Below are 19,830 nucleotides of genomic sequence, written 5' to 3'. Positions count from 1 at the left end.
AATGCCTTTAGCTAGGCTAAAACATCTTTATCAAGCAGTAATTCCACTACTACTCTTCATTTTGGCTAAGACACTTCCATTGAATAATAAACCCATACTAATTAATCAATAACCAACCAGTTCTTCTCAAGCAAACTTTTGTTGTTTACTAAGAAAAAACATTTATAATTTCAATATGACCTTGATTTTTCTAATTTTGGTGGTCATATTAAGTCAAGTAGAATTTTCACTATTTAGTTGTCTATAATTTTTCTTCATATCAATAGCTAGAATTATATGTTTTTACCAATGTGCATGCTCTATCATGTGATGATAACCCGACTTTTGGAAAATAATTGTAGGCTCTTTAGGCCTCATGATTTTTAATCATTGAATTGGTTCAACCATTTTGTCTTCTATAAGACAATATTTTTAAAATGATAATAATTCAATATATAAATTAAAGAATGTATTTGATTGACTATGCATTATTTCTCATTCTTGCTATATACCTTATGCAAGATCACTAACAACTTGATATTTAAATTATCTATCATTTCTAAATTTTGGATGTACATGTATAGGTGACTTAACGATACACTTCTTTGTTTAATTACAAAAAAAAATCTATTAAAGATGCATCCGGTTTATGGGTAATTCCTTATGATTTCTTACTAAGGTATTTTGCCAATATATTTACAAAATCCATTGAAAATATCTACTAATTTGTTACTAGTGAGGTGGCTAATGCTTATATTTTTTGCTATTTTAAAATCTTGAAATTTTTTGCATTAAAGGTGAAAATAATCTATTATTTTTATCAATACATAGAGAAAGAGGTGGAATGGCTAAACAAAATTTTCTATTGACTTAATAGCTATGGCCAACCTCATTAGTTCCCATGGAGTTACATCCATTGAAGCATTTGGTAGTAGACACAATAGTTATGTAATGAAGGAGACCCTAACTAATCTAACTAAAAGAGAGAGAGAGAAGGAGAGAAGGAAGAAGATTGCAGAAGAGAGAGAAGAAGAGAGTAGAGGAGAGAGAAAGACTAGGAGAAGAGAGAGAAAGAAAGACATGAAAAGAGAGAGAAAGAGGAGGGAAGCCATGAAAGCTGGAAGGAAGGAGAAAAGAGACTTGATTATTAATAAAACTGATGCCCTAATTGGGTCTCTCAACACCTTATATACCCTATCAGTATAACTGGGTATTCCTATGCTAACCCATGTCTTACGCGTTTATCCCCACTCTTTTACATTCCATCCCGACCTTGAAGGTTTTTGCCCTCAAAAACAAAAAGAGGACTTATGGCTCACAGTGAAAAGGGGGGGGGGGGGGGGGGGGGTTGCAGAGTACTACTCTGCTCAGCATTACAAAGGAGAATATAGGTATGGGAAAGTACAGTCTCATGTGCAATTGGGGCATAGAATTGTGTATATGATGTATATGACATGTGCAAGTTGATAGCATATGAGTTTGGCCTCCAATTCTTGACAATTAGGGGCTGACAAACAGCTAACACCAAGAGTTCTAAGATGATCTAAATTTAGTTCTATCACTTCAATGCAAATAATATACACTACTTTCTTATATATTATGGATCAACAATTTTGTTTTTGAATGACATTTGTAATTTGTGGATTATTGTTGGAACTTGACCTAAAACTTTTTGCTAAGAGTGCCAACTTATTATCTTAATGTTTGCATAATGAATGCAAAGGTAGAGTTTACTTTTGATGTGGAAACCCTTCTTATTATGTCTCCATTTATGTTGTTTCAATAAACATGCATGTGGATTTTTGTAGCTTTGTCAAGATATAGTTTTACTTTAACAAAAAACATGCCAAAGAGATCAATTTCATGAGTTAGATTTGAGTGTTTTGCAGTTAGGACAAACTATGGGCAATGCTAACAAACATAAAGGAAGCCAAAAAGGCCATCCATGCTTTAGGTTAGTTGTAGCTTTTGGCAAAAGGGTCAACAATGCTTCCAAATTAGTAGTGATGTGAATATTTTCCAGTCACACGAGGGGGGGTTTATTCCATTGAGCTTGCAACATCAATGATTTAGGTAGCAAGTAAATTACCATTTGATTGGTGCAAACATCATCTTTGGGAGTTTATTTGAATAGTTTTTAGTCACATGAGGGGAGGTTATTCCATTGAGCTTCCAACATCAATGATTTAGGTAATCAATGAGTTGTTATTTGACAAGTGCAAACATCATCTTTGAAAGTTCATTTGATAGCATTCCTAACCTCGTGGTTGCACGCCCTTTTAGACAAGGGCTTACAACATGGTAGTGGGGGGAAGAAATCGCCACTATCCCCACTCTTATTGCCATTGCACAAACATCTGTCAAGATTGTGGGAGAGAAGGAAGGAGTCTCACTTGTAGCTTTCTTGCTTGCACAATGGGGGAATACACACAGAGGTGGAGGCTGAAAACTGTTTTCCTCTTCTTAGTTGTGTAAGCCAAAAAGAACTCTCATACAAAGAAATAGAAGAACCCTATATATGGGTCTCAAACCAAACTCAACTAACTAAGGTGGCATACTAACTGAGCTACGAACTAGAGTAGATAAGGATAGCTATCATGTAGCTATTATTCATGGGCGGTGTACCAACCGCGTCTGCAATTGACAAGTCCGTGACATAAATACACAACGGTCACCCTGGCGTATCACGAGTGGAGCTCGATATCTCAACACTCCCCCTCGAGCTCAATCCCAATTCCTGCACACCAAGCAGGTCTCTGAACTTGCGCAGCTTCTCTGCGCCCAATGCCTTCGTAAATATGTCAGCTACCTGATCCTCTGTGCTGACATAAACTAGATCAATAAGACCTAGTAAAACCCTCTCTCGCACATAGTGATAATGCACCTCAATGTGCTTTGTTCTAGCATGATAGACTGGGTTATTTGCCAAGTGTATACTACTCATGTTGTCACAATAAATGACAACTGGCCCATCTGTAGACTGATGCATATCATAAAGTAGCTTATGCAACCAAGCTACCTCACATGCAGCCATTGCTGCACCCCTGTACTCAGCCTCTGTGCTCGACAAGGCAACTGTAGGCTGTTTCTTTCTGCTCCAAGTGACTGCAGCACTCCCAAAAGAGAACACATATCCACTGGTAGAACGTCTATCAGAAATGCTACCAGCCCAATCAGCATCAGTGTATCCATGCAACTGTATCTGAACCCCAGTCTCATAAAATAGTCCATACTGCAATGTGGACTTCACATACCTGAGTATGCATCTAGCCGCATCCAAATGCGGTTTCCTTGGAGCCTGCATAAACTGACTTACCAATCCAACATCATAGCTCAAATCTGGCCTGGTAATAGTCATATAAATCAAACTTCCTACTATGCGTCTGTACATAGTAGGGTCTTCTAGAAGCTCACCTGCATCTGTGCTCAGCTTCACATTCTGCCCCAAAGGAACTGAAATAGGCTTACAGCCTGTCAACCCATATTTGGACAGCATGTCCAATCCATACTGCCTCTGCAAGAGCTGTATCCCACTTGGTGATCTAATCACCTCAATGCCCAAGAAATAACGCAGCTCTCCCAAATCCTTCATCTCAAAATTCTGCTTCAATAGCATTTTCACATGAAGGATATCTTCATCACTGTCACCTGTCATAATCAAATCATCAACATAAATGACAAATAGCATAATACCTTTCTCTGTTTTTCTCACATAAAGTGAGAAATCTGCCTTGGAAATCTGAAAGCCAATAGTGACAAGATACTGTCCTATCTTGTCAGACCATGCTCTAGGTGCTTGCTTCAAGCCATACAAGGCTTTCTTCAACCTGCAAACAAACTCAGGATGAACATCATGCACATAACCTGGTGGCTGCTCCATATAGACCTCTTCTTGCAAATCACCATGCAAGAAGGCATTCTTTACATCCATCTGATGTAAAGACCATCCCTTTGATGCAGCCATAGCAATGACCGCTCTTACGGTTGCCATCCTTGCAACCGGACTGAATGTTTCTTCATAGTCAATGCCATATGTTTATGCATACCCCTTGACTACTAATCTTGCCCTGTATCTGTTCACAGAACCATCTGCATTGTGCTTCACCTTATAAACCCACTTACATCCAATTGCATTTTTACCTTTAGGCAAAGGTACCAATTCCCATGTAGCATTTGCTTCCAAGGCATCCATTTCTTCATCCATGGCTTTCTCCCATTTTTCTTTTCCCATGGCTTGCTCAAAAGAAGTGGGTTCTGGTTCCTGTATCACTTTGACCATATATGCATAGTGAATGGCTGTAAATCCATCATATTTCAGCCTATCCACAGGATACCTAACTCTGGTTGACCTGCATAAAGTAGGTTCACTCCCAGGTGCTCTCAAAACATCCCTGGTCTTCCTTACTCCAGGTGTAACAATAGAAGGAATACCCAACTCATAATCAATGCTCTGTTCTGAGCCACTCGATTCACCATCCACATAAGAGTGACCTGCATTCACATCAAGCATGGGCTGATCAACCTTCTCTTTTCCTTTTCGTGATACCTGCATACCACTATTTGCATTGCTTTGAGAAGATTCTCCTGATCTCAATCTGCCTGTCCATGGCGAAGAATGTGAACCACTGCTAGAGGACGCTCCAGGTCCACTAATATTTTGTGACTGCTGCTGTGAATTCTGTGCAGCATTACCATTTTGTGCATCTACATCATCAATCACATTTACTGGTTTATACCAGCTACTCATCTCATCAAAAACAACATCTCTGCTCACTGTAAACTTACGAGTAGAAGGGTTATAGCATCTATACCCTTTTTGCTGCAGAGAGTAACCAATAAAGATGCACTTCTTAGCTTTTGGATCTAACTTGGATCTCAACTCATCTGGCACATGTACATAGGCAATGCAACCAAAAATTTTCAAATGAGAAATATCTGGTTTCCTACCAGTATACCTCTCCTCTGGAGTCATCCCATGTATTGCTGCAGTGGGAGTCCTGTTCATTATATAGACTGCTGTAGCAACTGCTTCAGCCCAGTAAAAATCTGGCAAGTCTTTTTCGTTGAGCATGGCACGAGATACCTCTCCAATATGCCTGTTTTTCCTTTATGCAATTCCATTTTGTTGTGGGGTATGACTGCATGAATATTGCTGCTTTATGCCATGCTCCTGCAGGAACCTTGCAAACTCATTTGAGAGGTACTCTCCCCCTCCATCTGACCTTAGGCATTTTATTTGCAAACCTGTTTCTTTTTCAACCATAGCTTTAAGAGTTTTGAATGCCCAAAAACTTCACTTTTCTTTTTCATAAAATACACCCAAACTTTTCTGCTATAGTAATCAATAAAAGTGACAAAATAATGACAGCCTCCAAGAGATGCAGCTTTAGTAGTCCACACATCAGAGTGGATTAATTCCAATGGCTTCTCACTCTCTTGAACATGTCTAAGAAATGGTTTCCTTGCCTGTTTTCCAAACTGACAGGCTTCACATACCTTATGCATTTCTGCAACCTTGAATTTGGGCAATTCTGCAACAATATTTTGGGCCTGCATTGATTTAAGTCGCTGTACATTAACATGACCAATGCGTTTATGCCAGATATCAATATCTGCAACTACACCGGTCCCATGTGCAAACATTGCTGCACTCAATTCAGATATGTCTGCATCCAATGTAAACATTCTGCCCTTCTTCTTTCCTTTTGCTATCAAGCGACCTTTATTTTTCATATCCTCAACAAAGCATCCATGAGGATTAAATCTGACCTGCAAGCCCTGCTCAACCATTTGACCAACAGAAACCAGATTCTTGGTGATATTCGGGACATGAAATACATCGGACAGGTATTTCTTTTTCCCATCCTGCATAGACAAAGAAATTTTTCCAATCTGCACAATCGGATGTGCAGTATCATCACCAGTCTCCACGAATCCTGGTTTTTCCATTTTCCTTGCATCCTCCATCCATTCTGCATGACCTGTCATATGGTTTGATGCACCTGAGTCAACATACCATACATCGTTACTTTCTTCTGCACTTGTCACAGAATTGTTCATGTGCTGCACCATGAACAAATGCTCATTTCTGTCATCACCCTGTCTACTAGAAGATGCATAATTCCCTTGTTGCAGTTTTCCATTCATGATGTCATTCTGCTTTTTATAGCAGTCTTTAGCCATATGACCCATTTTATTACAGTAGTAGCATTCAACATTACTGTTTGCATTTTGACCTCTTTGCCATCCACCACGACCTCTTTGGCTCCCCCTGCCTCTAGAGTTACCACGTCCTCCTCCATAGGACTGGTTTTCTTGAGTTTGCTGCATATTCTGATTTCTACCACGGCCTCCAAATCGGCCTCCTCTACCTCTGCCTCTACCTCTTCCAGCATTTGAGTAGAAGACAGCTTCTTTTGAAGTTCCTCCTGAAGAAGATGCACCACCATTTCTCTGCTCCTCAGAAATTAGAAGAGCAATCAACTCCTCAAAATCAGGAAATCTTTCACGGACGGAAATGGATGTCCGAAACTGCGCATAATCCTTTCCTAGACCATTCAAGGTCACAGAAACTAAATCATCATCTTCCACTGGCGACCCAATGGAAGCAAGTGCATCTGCAATCTTCTTCACCTTCATGTGGTAGTCATTGATGCTCATATTTTCTCTTTGCACATTATGCAACTCTTGCTTGAGCTGCATTTTCCTGGCTTGAGTATTTGTGCTATACATTTTTGACAAAGTATCCCATGCCTCCTTTGGCGTACTTGCATCCTGAATATGCACAATCATAGAGTCTGAAATACTGATAGACAGCCAATACATAACTTTCCTGGCTCTCTCATGCCATGCTTTAAATGCCTATATTTGCTGTTGATTGGGAACATCAGGAAGAACTGGTTCTTCTTCATTTCCTGCAACAAATTCCCAATATCCTTTTCCCATAAGGAAATTCGTCATTCTAAACTTCCATGCTTGGAAGTTGTTCTTGTCAAGCTTTTCAGTGACAATCTGTGAGAGAGAATCAGACGTCATTACAGAACACTGCAAAAAGTTTTGTCACTGCAAAGAACACAGCTTCAGCCTCACAAGGGCTAATCTGCAAAACTGGCGAAAGTGGTATTTGACCACATAGTCACTTCCTAGTGACGATTTTGCATAAACAGGAACCAAGGATGATTCTGAAACTCCCAATGTCTCTGCGCACAAGCATATGATGCAATTTCTACAGTAACTTTTCACCGACCTGTAGAACAGTGGCTGCACAGCATAAAACTGAGCCTTTTCCTAAGTGCATGCAGAAAACTTCCGCCTCCAAAACAGGCCCCGAAATGGCCTCAAATAAAAAAAACAAGGTCGCCGAGGGCTAAAGCCCTTCGCCCGCAGCATATACTGTCCTCTTGCTTCACCGCGAAGGGCGTCTCAACCTGAGACAATGCACTCTTGCAATTTCCGGCTGTGCTACCTGCAGAGATCTGCTCCCAAAACAGAAAATGAAAGCAACACTGCTCCTCTTACCAGAACACCGCGAGATTGGCTTGCTTTCTTGAGCTCCTTACCACGAACAAGGCTCTAATACCATGTCAAGATTGTGGGAGAGAAGGAAGGAGTCTCACTTGTAGCTTTCTTGCTTGCACAATGGGGGAATACACACAGAGGTGGAGGCTGAAAACAGTTTTCCTCTTCTTAGTTGTGTAAGCCAAAAAGAACTCTCATACAAAGAAATAGAAGAACCCTATATATGGGTCTCAAACCAAACTCAACTAACTAAGGTGGCATACTAACTGAGCCACGAACTAGAGTAGATAAGGATAGCTATCATGTAGCTATTATTCATGGGCGGTGTACCAACCGCGTCTGCAACTGACAAGTCGGTGACATAAATACACAACGGTCACCCTGGCGTATCACGAGTGGAGCTCGATATCTCAACACATCCAGATAGGTTCAAGCAATAGGGGTGTAGTGTTGAGTGGTGCACATAAGGTTGTGAAAGTTGTCCATGGTAAAAAAATGTGACCATCCTCTCATTGCCGCCCAGAAAGTCACCTCTCCTGCAAAGTCGTGTGACGGAATTGACCTAACGACATGTGGATAAATACCATTATAATCTGACCAACTCACCAATCACCGTTGTATGATACTTTAATATTATTTATTAAACTAAACAAAAAGTGTCAGAATGGTGTGAAAAGCAATGACCCTTTTTTCAAAGAAAATCCATTGAATGTCCGGAGAGTTGTGAAATGGACCTTAGTATGCGTGATAGGGCTAGAGTAAGGTTAATCCACATGCACTCTCCCCACTATCACCCCGTGTGACGAATACCTTAGCGAGGAACTAAGGGCACTAGATTTCGCCATGGTCAGCATCAGCGCTGACAATTCGAGTTTAATATCTTAATATTCTAAAAGTGCGATTATGCAAATGTTTTTAAATTTCTTTTTTTAAAAAATTTTCTCAATGCTGCAAGATGGTTTTTAAATTTATAATAAAGATCCAAAAACGCAATGTTAGGCTCGTGCCGGCATCATCATCGTCGTCTTCCTGCAAGTTCTTTCTTCTTCTGCTGCTCCTATGCGTTTCCATCCATGGCGAGACCCAAAAATGGCTGCCCTCTCTGTGTCACCAGATCGGCCTTCAGAGCACCTTGCAGGAACGCCGGAGTCGTCCCCTCCCCCCACTGTCTCTCACAGGCGTCGCCGTTCCAGTCGCAGGAGGAGCATTAGGGTTTTACAGGCACAATTGAAGCGCATGCCTCTGGTTGAAGAGGAAAACTTGCCTCCAGGTTGCATAGGTGATAGAGGCACTTGCAGGAGCAAGAAAGCTTAGTTGCCAATCTTGTTGATCACTGGTTTTACAGCAAAAGCCGCCTGCGCTCGCGCACGAGTGCAAACGTGTTATCTCCAGTCTCTTGCTTAGGGCAGTTAACGGCTACTCTGTTGGTCAGGATTATGCAAGTCAGTGCCGGCCATGGAAATCCAGTCCAGTCAGGATTTGTTGATCATGTCGCTGCCACAGATGAGGCTTATATCTCGGGTTTTAGGCTTATTGTTCACCAGTTTGAGTTACTGTCCACTGCTCATGCAGAATTTCTGCTCTTGTACTGCTGCTGTAGCCTCTTCCAGACATGACTTGTTGTTCTTTACCCTACAGTTTGGATGTTGAAGAACTCAGTTATCACCTGTGGCTCGATTTGACAAAGCAGATACTGATTTTGGCGTTTTCTGTGTTTTTGTGGAGTTTCATCATGAAGGGCAGGGCACGACCCCCCTCAAGTCCCGAGTCAGAGGAGTCATGGACTGTTGATTGCCCTTGTGGTGTTAATTTTGATGATGGGGAGGAGATGGTGGACTGTGACGAGTGTGGAGTCTGGGTCCATACAAGCTGCTGCCGAATTCTCAAGGGACATACTTCCTATGTTTGTGACAAATGCAAGCTGAAGAAGAAGAAGAAGGAATCTGAAGAGACAGAGGTGGCTCAGTTGCTCATTGAGTTGCCAAGCAAAACTCCTCCGATTGAGGAGAAGGTCATGGATAAACCAGATATTTACCCTCTCAGAACTGCTCTTTCAATTGAGGAGCGTGCTCATGTTCAGGGTATACCTGGTGGAGATCCTCGGTTTTTTGTTGGTGTCTCCCCTGTTTTCTCTCAACAATTGTGGAAGCATACTGGCTATGTGCCTAAAGTGTTAGGGTTTAAGTACAAAGAATTGCCGGATAGCCCGGAGAGTAAAGGGACTAGTGGTATTTTATTTGGGGATTGCATGGAGGGACCTTCAGGCAACCTTACACGCGAGAGCTCAAAGAAAGAGAATAAGCTAGAAGAGGAAAAGGATATGCAGCAAACACCAATGGATCACAATCAGTTATACAAGGAAAAATACCCCAGGCGTGAGCTTAGAAAAGATACTAAACATCGATTCCAAACTCAGGAAGATAAAACACACCACTATAGTAAGAGGAGGAGGGATGACACAGGAAAGAAAGAAAGTGCAAGCAAGAAAAGAACAAGGAGCACAGCAGACAGCCATCCGCGATATCAGGAGACTGCTAGACGCAGTGCAGAAGAGGTGGCAGTCTCGCTAAGATCTTCTCGAACTGCATCCAAAAATCCAAAAGCAATGAGGAAAATTGCAGTAGAGGATTTCAGAGAGGCTGGAGATGAGCATTTGAAGGGTGCTAATGACTGCTCAAATATGGAAATTCGGTGGTCACGTGGTGCTGAGAGGCTTGGTATTTCTCTTCATTCAACTAGGCTGCAAGATAAATTTCACAATTCTGCATGAAGGATTTGTGGCTGCCCTGCATTGATCAGCCCTTTCTTTTCACAGCGATTCTACAGACATGTTCAGCGGTTTGGATCAGCCCGTCCATTCTTAAGAGATATAGCAGCCTTGTTTAGGTGCGTTAAAGATGTAGGAACTAGCAGGCACTGTGTGCAATCCAAGCCTGATGTATGTATTAGCTACATGTGGCCTTGCTAGCTTGGTATCCCGTTTCTGCATCTTGAGAATTTGGCACTGGATACTTTTCCTTGTTGCTCAAGCAATGCAATGCCTGCCCATGTGCTTATGAATGTAATTTATGCTATAATGTTCTCTTCAATGGTAATTGCAGTTTGGGGTGTGTTTTGATCGATGGCCATCATCCATCGTGACCTGAAGATTTCTTTTGCAGGTCACACGAGAGAGGGTGGATGTGTTGGTTTTAACACTGCAGCCCGCCAAGATAATACTAAAACTTCATGTGGGGAAAACCATCATGACTATGGTCACTTTAGTCAGTCAGCAGCTGGGAGTAGTGTTCATCTGGAAGGACAGCATGCAGATGCTTGTCCACAGAAAGAGTCCCTCTTCAATAGTTGTAAAACTGATGTCAAAACCACAGTGAAGGAAAATTTACACAGCACTACGGAAGATACAAAAGAATCAGTTCAAAGGCTGAGGCTTAATATTGTTATGAACAACAAACATCGGTCTGGGGATTTGAAAGATGATGTGTCAGATCCTGGTTCTGGACATAAGAAGAGTATTCAGGTCTTAGATCAACTTTCTTTTACTAGTATGATATCTCTTTAAGTTAGTTCAAAGGATTACTTTACATCTTGGTCCAGAGATTTTTATAAGTTTTATTTTGGTTACTTGTACTTTGGAACACTGTTAAAAAGCTTTGCATTTTCTAAATTTTGAATAAATGTTGAGCATGAAAATGAACTTTAAGGTGACATCCTGTGTCAGTGACTGTTCGTGATTGTTGAGATTATAGGTTCTCTTTGCAGTTATATCATGTCAATTGATCTTCTACTTTGATTTGGGATGTTGCACAACCTCTATGGTACTGTTGTCAATTTAGCATTATTGTGGTTGTGATACCTTCACCTACCATCGGGTGTTTGGGTATGCATATCACAAGTTTCTGTTGGTTTGCACATCACTGATTAATTGAGCATAGAATAGTTGGGTTTTATGAGAAAATCAAATTATCAAATGCATTAATGAGAGTGCCATAAAAATGGAGTGGTTGTAGGAGCAGGAATATGTTGACACTGAGGAGCACATGATGGATGAAGATGCTTATGTTGCAGTGAAGCAACAGGCTTCTGATCAAATTGAACCGCAGTCACGAATTGTGACGCATTCAGAGAAGATACAGTCAAAAGCTGTCACACAAGATAGAGTTGAGGATGCAATACGTCCTGTGGATGATGAAGGAACAGTTCAGCATTCAAGAGATGATGCTGTAGCTGATAACAGGGATCAAGAAGGTGAGTGCATTAAAATAAAGATCCAGGAACAGGAACTCTCGACATCATCTGCACCCTTGCAGAAACCTTTTTTGCAACAAGATAGTTTGATGTGTGAAATTTCCTCTTTTTCATGTGTTTGCAAATGCCAAATTTATAATACTAACTTTAGCTGGAACAGGCGATGTCCAGTCAGCAACTGTATCATCTCCAACAGGGTCATCCATGGGAAGTGGTTTTCATCCACAGGGAGTTGCTCAGCTGAGTCCTATATCACTGCCTACTGAAAAGTCTGTAAATGTGGTTCTTGCTCAACCGGTGCCTGCTTCTGGAGTTTCACAGAGCTTATCAACTGTATCAAATAACAAGGGAGGTGATGTAGTGGCAAGCTCAGAAAATCCAGTTGTCCAACCAACCATAAAAGCATATAGCTCATCCAAACATAAGTCCAAGCCCGATAATGCTTTGGAAACCAAGAAGGTTGATATCGTCACAACTGCCCCAGGTGACAGTACAGCTGAGGGACATGTAAATGAAATGCCTAATTCATTGCCCAAGCATTCAAACAAAGAAACAACCAAAATATCAGAACCTAGTGCTACCAAAGGGTTAGGACATGGTAAATCTTCACCAGCACCGGTGTCTGCAAAGATTCTTTTGCATTCCAAAGCAGTTTCAGCTTCGACCTTGACAAAATATGGTCAGCCATCTTTCAAGTCGGAGTCTGGCTCATTGCCAATGTCTCAAGAGCAGTCTAATGCTTCCCAGTCTAAGCAAACTATCAAACTCATTTCATCTCGTATGCTTCATAAGTCTGAAAATTCACGGATGACTTCTGGTGCATCAATCTCGAAAGCAGCAACTGTTACCCAACCTTTACATACGATAGGAACACCAGACCGGCATGTACCAGCTTCTGATATTCACCCTCCTGTTCTCAATGATGAGGAGGTATATATTATATTTTTGGACATATCTGCTGGCTTACTAATGGTTACTTTCTATATTATGTTGAAAACCTCAGGCTCAATGATGCTTACTTCTTGGCTTTATATTACAGCTTGCCTTATTACTTCATCAAGAGCTCAATAGTTCACCTCGGGTTGCCCGTGTGTCTAGAGTCAGACAAAGTGTGGCAGGTTCTTATCATCTCCCCACTAAGCGACCTTCTGGGTTCTCTTCACCCGTTTCCAGTCAAAAGGAACCTTCGGTACTTACTCGTATGGTCTTTATATTTTCTGCAATATGTTAACTGGTTGCTAGATTTGAATTAGATTTTTGGTGTGTTTTGCTTCTGTCAGATATTTAGGAGAAAAGTAAAAGATGACTTTCATGGTGATGTTTCTCGTGGACCTGATGATGCTCCTAAAGCTGAGGTGTTAGGAAGCATTAAACACGAGGGAACCTTCATGGGGAGCAGAAAGGAAAAAGATGTTCCAGATAGCTGTCTTCCTACAATAAAGCCATGTGCTACCCCTGATGCCAATAGACATCTTTCACCTGGGTCAGCCATCGGTGAAGGTGAGTCTCCGAGTGACGTTTCAGGTGCTACTGATTACAATGATAGAGAAAAAAGGGGCTCAAATGACATCCTTACGCTTCCAGGTAATGCATTGAATTTCTTTATTCCGTAATGACACTTGTTACTTTAACCACCTGATGTTGGCATCTTTATTTTTGCTTTGATGTAGGCCTCATAGAGGAGATCCTCAGTGAGAGAGGTCACCAGGCCTCATATGATTCAATATGTGACGAAGTTCTTCCTGTATGTTGGACCTTGCAACCTTTCAATAATTTCTCTTTTTGTTATCATGAGCATTAATCACTTTTTATTCCTGACATATCACTGGGTCATTCAATTGCTATAGCTTATCTATAAACCTCCTGGCATCAATAATTAATTGTATTTGTGCAGCATTGGCCGAAACTTAGGAAACATAATGGAGAACCTTATGCCTATACAAGCCATCGCCAAGCTGTACTGGACTGTCTTCGGAATCGTTCGGCCTGGTCCCATCTTATTGACAGGGGTCCAAAGGTTCTGATGTTTGCAAAATTTTTAAATCAAATTACTATAGGTGCTAATTTGTTCATCATTATTTTACTGTTTATTTTCTGTAAGTACACAAGTCTGAAACATGCATGTACTCCCCTCTGACAGACTAATTTGGGGAGGAAAAGGCGTCGGCCAGATTTTGTCAATGCTACAGCTGAATCTGCAGATCAAAGTCCCTTACCGCCTGAGGATGAGGGGGATGATCATAGAGTTGGGAGACCTTCCAAAGACGTTGAAATGGATGGAAGTGAAAGCTATGAGCCTTCTGTGGCCGATAAAGATGCTGATCTGACTCTTCCAGAGGAAGTGCCAAAAGGAAAGCGCAAAGCTAGGTGCGGAAGACGTCTGGCATTGCGCTCCAAGGATGGCAGATCAAGGAGCCGTTGTCGCAGGGAAGACAGGGCAGACACAACTGGTTCAGAAGATGATCATGAACGGGTATTCTCCCCTTTGAGTGAAGGTGCTACAAGCACCTATAGTGAAGAAGAGATTCATGTTCACCGAGGTGTCCGCCATGTCAGCAGGCCTCGAGGGAGTAGTGTTGATAGTCGAGATGATGAGATGGACATTTAGTTTAAATAGCTCTGGCACAACTACTATGCCATTGTAAACTACCTAGGAATTTTCTGCTTCTTTGCCAAACTGTGGCAAAAATGTAAGCATTCCAAGCAACCACATTGCTAGTTATTGAAGAGTCTTGCAATGCAACTTTAGGTTAGTTGTACATTACACTTGTCCACACACTGTATTTTCACCTCTGTCCTTGAAATTTCTTAGCTCTTGGTTGAGCATTGTTGTAAATCTACATGTTACTTCAAAGTGCAATGTGTGTTCAGAACTGTGAGCAATTGGTGTGTTGCATGTATGTTTCCAATGCAATTGAGCAAGACGTTTGAGGATGCGAGATCTACTTTGTCAAGTGTATTGATTATGAAATCCAATAATGCTCTGGGTTTCATGTTAATATATACATTTGGAAAAAGCAATGCAATGTTATCATGTTAAGGTTGTTGAAAAGCCTATGGATAGGTAATCTTGGCTTCACCTGTCTATCATAGGTTAAATGCCTGTTTTAAACAAAGCAATCACCCCTTGATTCTTTCCTCAAGCTTATTACAACCTAGCAAATTCTACAATCGATGTTATAAACAGAGTCTTGGGATGGAAATTACAGATCGAATGTGAGTTCACTGAGGGGCATACAGTCCAACAAAGTTCTATGCAATATTTTAAAGAGTTCCTTGAAATGGGAAATGTGAATGGGTATGAATCTAAAAAACACATTACATATTCACACATTGGGGTGACTTAGTGGGATGTAAATTTTTTTAAGCATTGCATGTAAGGGCACATGCTACAGTGATGGTGGCTAGAGAATCACGAGAGTTTCTCAAAATTATTAGATTCAGTGCAATACTAGAAATGCCCTTATTTGTAGGGTTGCTTTATTAGCATTGCTCGAAGGAGGAGTTATTTGTTATGTGGAGTTAGGATCCTTTACATGTTACCACATTTGACGTGGAGCAAGACTTTGCTTTGGCTGGGTAAGGCCTTTCTGATTGAGTAGCGGAGGGTGTATTTTCTTTATGTCAAGGCCAAAGATAATGGAAAATAAATAAGTCAGATTGAATTACTGCTCTTACAAGTCCATCATGATATTTTGCTACCTTTTTTTCATTATGTAGGACTATCCTCTCTCTGTATGTGTGTGTGTGTGTGTGTGTGTGTGACTTGCATATATATACATCTACCACACTCCCCCTCTTGTATAAATATTTTACACGTGCATTGCCAAGACCATCCACCACTCTTAAGCACTAATAATGTGATTTGCCTTCCATCTTGAGGAAGAGAAATTACCAAATTAAGATTGCAAAAATCTTACGGAAGAATAGAGATTGTTGTTGGGCTTACCTAATATGCTTTGTTGCAATTGTCCTAAGCAACATTTGCTTTGTTGGGAGCCTTTGGGATGTAATACAAGGTGCATTTTACCAAAAGAGCACTTAGAAAAATCGAAAAAGGGCATGCAAATGAAAAGTTAAATTTGAGAGATCAAAGATCATAGTCTAAAGCTTAGTCTCACCCCTCACGTGCTCCTTTAGCCCAACCACACCTTTTTGGGTGCACTTTGGTCATTGCCATTATTATTCTTTCCATGTCTTTTAGTGATCCTTATTATGGATGCAATTATCATTTCTATCGGCACCCTTCCTAATGTCTTTGTATCCCTTCATGTGCACTTGTAGAACTCTAGTTTCCTTGCACTTGCCACTTGAATGCATTCCCCCAATTAGAATGGCTCCTATCAAGCCCATCTTTTCTTTTTATTTCCATATCAAGTTATCTTTGTTATTAGCCCCACATCAATCACAGAAAACATGCCTTTAGTCAAACCAAGCCTTACAAAGGGCAATGATTACATGTACTTGTGCACTTTGGTTTTGTGTTATGACACACCCAAATGCCCAAAAGGGAGGGTTTTTTCTTCGAATATTGTTTTGATCACATTGAGACCATGGTCAATGATCCTGCCAAGAAGGATTGTGTTTGATTGGGCAATAGCACAAACCAACCACATGAACATAGTAATGGTCCAACCAAATGATTCACCTAGCAAGACTTGAACTAGAACCTCATGATTATGAGCGCGAGTTTAAACACTAGGTTGTCACCTTCGGGACATGGCTTGAACATATTCCTTGTTATTGTTTTGTACAATTATATAGTACGATGAGTAGAATCTAAACAAAGAACATAAAGCACACAATAAAGTAGAGAAGCACCAATATTCCTTTATTGGAAAACAAAATGACACAATGATTGATTTGTCCACCTATGTCCTTCCACACAATGAGGCTTAGATGGCAAACTACAAGTTCTAGTGAAAAGCTTAAAAGTATTTGGAAGCTCTCTAGCTAGATGAATGACTACCAACAATTCTCAAGGGTCACCTTTTTAAAGCTCACAAAGGTGGTGTTTGACCTATGAACTAACAAACCATATTATGTACCTTCCTTAGTTGACCATGGAATATTTTAACAATATTACCCAACACTATAACGCTTATGTTGAATAACAATGATTATAGTAGTGAAAGTACTCTCGTGAAAAACTGCTTAGAATCATCAAGATAAAGAACACTTAAAAATAGGTCAAATAGATGAGGTTTATGATAAGATTACAAATGGATGAATAGAAAAATGCCATGTGTTGTTGAATGTAACATTTGACCCAACTAATTCAACAAATCTCATCTACTTTTAGCAAAAGGTTTCATATTGCTCTTAACTTCTCTTCGAGATGTTTAAATATGGTTGTTTCATAATTGATGTGACACTTTCACCTCTATTTTTCTAAATTTAAATGCCTTTTATATGTGGCTTTTTTAAAATTTAAATTTTCTCATTGAACTAGGGCATGTGCATCAACATATCCCCTTTTCACAGTCTTTGTTAGGTTGTGTGTATCTTAACACTCCTCTTTGTTACCCGTGTTTCCGACCACGTTACCGCAGCACAGAGGAGTGGAAACTGGGAAGAAGGAAAAAGAGCAAAAAAAATGTGCAAGAGCAAAAAAGGCGCCTTGACTGGCAACCAATCCCTGAAAAATTCAAATATTCGGACACGACTCTCAAAAGGCTTCGGTGTGGGGCCATGGCAATAAAAGAGGAAAAGGCGCACCATCAAAATATGGGAGCGCCCCCAAATCTATGTAAAAGAGTGCCAGGCTCGCTCCTGTGCAAAGTGTATGCATTAGTGGGAATAGGGTAAATTAGAATGGTGGGAAATGGGAAAGAGGGCCTAGGCTATGGCCGGCTATGTAAAAGAGGAAAAGGGGATGACTGCCCAGAAGGGATTTAGGGTTTTGTATATAAAGTTGAAAAAATGAATGAGAAGCTCATTCTTTGGTGTGTGGCAAAAGGAGTTCTCTTCTTCTTCTCTTCTTCTCTCATTCTTGCTTGTGTGTGCTCTTGAGAGGGGGAGTGTGAGAGTGTGAGGGAGTGAGTGTGTGTGAGGGTGAGGGATCAAGAGGGTGAAGCTCTTCACCATCTCCTCTCCTCTTCTTCTCCTCTCTTCTCTTCTCATCCCTTATGCGCGTGGCTATAGAGGATGGAGCTTGGAGATGGAGGAGGCTTGAGGATGCTTGCGCTAGCATCTAGGATCGTGGAGCTACCAGAGTGCAAGAGAGAGGAGGGTACTCGATCGAGCATCAAGGTAAGCTCACTACACTCGTAGGATCGACGGCGCATCGGCTAGGTGAGAGATAGCCATTAGAGCTCGCTTGAAATGCTTGAAAGAATAAGCGGTCCGAGGGTCTTGGTGGTTGAGCGAAAACTCCCACATTTTGGTTCCGTTGCCGGGACCTACGGATTCAAGCTTGAGCACTTGCGCGCCTCACATCAAGCATCGAAGTAGGCTATTCATCCCCGAAACGGAGCTTGAGATAGGTAGGAAGTTGGGCGCTTTTAATCTTCGGAACAAGTAAGTATTTTGGATATTTTGGTTGTTTGATGATTGGAAAGCATGGAGAATCTATTCCAGTTTTTTGTCTTCGATTTTTGTTGCATTTAGCGTAGGTTAGAGCTAGGAGATCAAACCGGAAAAAGGTAGGGTTCACTGTTTCAAAACAGAGTAAAAACAGGAAAAAAAGTCATGCAAATGCGCAAAATGCTCGCTAGTGAGGACTAAGATCGATAAGAGAGGGATCAGGGGTGTCAACGCCACAGCTGGGAGGGCATATAAGAACCGTGAGGCCAAAAGAGAACTCATTTGTGCCATTTCAGTGTGAGAGAAAGAGAGAGAGAGAGCTAGGAAGCTCCAGGCCGTGTGATTCGATCGCAGCACCGACGCATTCACCGACCCATTCAGGTATATCAATCCCTCCCTCAAACCCCCTAGATGGCATCTGGAGGTTTGTGCTTGTAATGGTTGAGTAAATCATAAGAATCGGGCAAGATCGGCATCGTGCGGTTTCCGTCGCGCCGTTTTCGGCCCGTCCAAGCTATTGCTTCTGGGCCGAGGCCCAGAATCGGCCTTCGGCCCCTTGTCATTCGGCCACTCGGCCAGAACCCTAGTCGGCGCTCGGACTGTCCGAGTCAACCCGTCCGAGAGACCCTCCTCGGACCGTCCGAGTGAGAACTTTTTGACCACGTGGCACATTCGGCCTTGTGCCATTTGGCCCGTCCGAATTCCACAATCGGAACTCGGCCACACCCGGGATTCGACCCTCGGCCAACTGCGGTTCGACCTGTCCGAATTAGCCTGTCCGAATCTGTCAAACCTGCCATTCGGCCCGTCCGAGTAAAAATTGTCCGAGCCAGATTTGGAGATTCGGCCCTTGATCCCATGCCATTCGGCCCGTCTGAGTGACCCACTCGGATTCTGCAATTTGGACCACTTGGTCCGAATGCAACTTTTTGTCAAAGTTGTCAGAAATTTGACCCGACCGGCAAATGTGCATTAGCACAACTTGTCGAAACCATTCGGGCATTCAGAACTTGATTCTGGCACCCGGGATAAGAGAAATTGTAGTACACAGCCGCTTAGCGGTGGGCGGTAGACAGTGAGGGATCCACGGACTAGAACGCAAGCCGCTGAACCACGAAGACCCGATCGATCAGAAGTGAACAAAGAAACAAACAAGGAACCCTAAACCCTGACTAAACGGCCGGAAAATGGACCTACAAGCCTATCAGGCCAGAAACGAGCGAGAGTGAGTGGGGCACCGAGGAATTGCTTGCCGCACTCACATTGAATTTTGCACTTGAAGTACACTTAAGGAAACTGAAAGCCTGATTGGGCACAAGTGCATGAGGAACAACACACTTACCGAATGGCGGTAAATTGAGAATTGTATTCAGTAATTAAGGGAACTCACTCAGATAAATCGCTCAAGGAACCCACCAATAGGAGAGGACCCAGGATGTAAACAAACACGCAAAGCGTAGAAGAGAACCAAGCGAGGAGCGCCAACAACAAGGACCTATCACGACTAGTTAACCCGATCGACAGCGCAGCGAGGCGCAAGAATCCGACCATGACGGAGGA

The 19,830-nt window shown here is 41.8% G+C and overlaps 1 protein-coding gene across 3 annotated transcripts; it reads left to right on the top strand.

The window, feature by feature from the left end:
* The first annotated feature begins 8,498 nt into the window (after positions 1-8,498).
* LOC148024614 (RING/FYVE/PHD zinc finger superfamily protein) lies at positions 8,499-14,676 on the top strand. Of its 3 annotated transcripts, none has more exons than XM_087694244.1 (9): positions 8,499-10,214; positions 10,659-11,017; positions 11,514-11,745; positions 11,906-12,675; positions 12,785-12,934; positions 13,026-13,329; positions 13,416-13,489; positions 13,640-13,762; positions 13,886-14,676. In XM_087694244.1, the coding sequence occupies exons 1-9, from the start codon at positions 9,110-9,112 to the stop codon at positions 14,351-14,353; spliced, it is 3,585 nt and encodes a 1,194-aa protein (XP_087550370.1). In that variant the 5' UTR covers positions 8,499-9,109; the 3' UTR covers positions 14,354-14,676. The 3 variants fall into 3 exon arrangements, with proteins under 3 accessions (XP_087550370.1, XP_087550369.1, XP_087550371.1); XM_087694243.1 differs by having other exon boundaries at positions 11,508-11,745; positions 13,886-14,675; XM_087694245.1 differs by having other exon boundaries at positions 11,508-11,745; positions 13,640-13,802; positions 13,886-14,020.
* The last annotated feature ends 5,154 nt before the right edge of the window (positions 14,677-19,830 follow it).

Source organism: Lygodium microphyllum, chromosome 15 (genome assembly GCF_053477565.2).
Source record: "Lygodium microphyllum isolate KBCC chromosome 15, Lygodium_microphyllum_v1.1.10, whole genome shotgun sequence".
NCBI lineage: Eukaryota > Viridiplantae > Streptophyta > Polypodiopsida > Schizaeales > Lygodiaceae > Lygodium > Lygodium microphyllum.
Note: the sequence above shows the minus strand (reverse complement) of the source record. Positions and strands in the feature narration are given on the sequence as shown.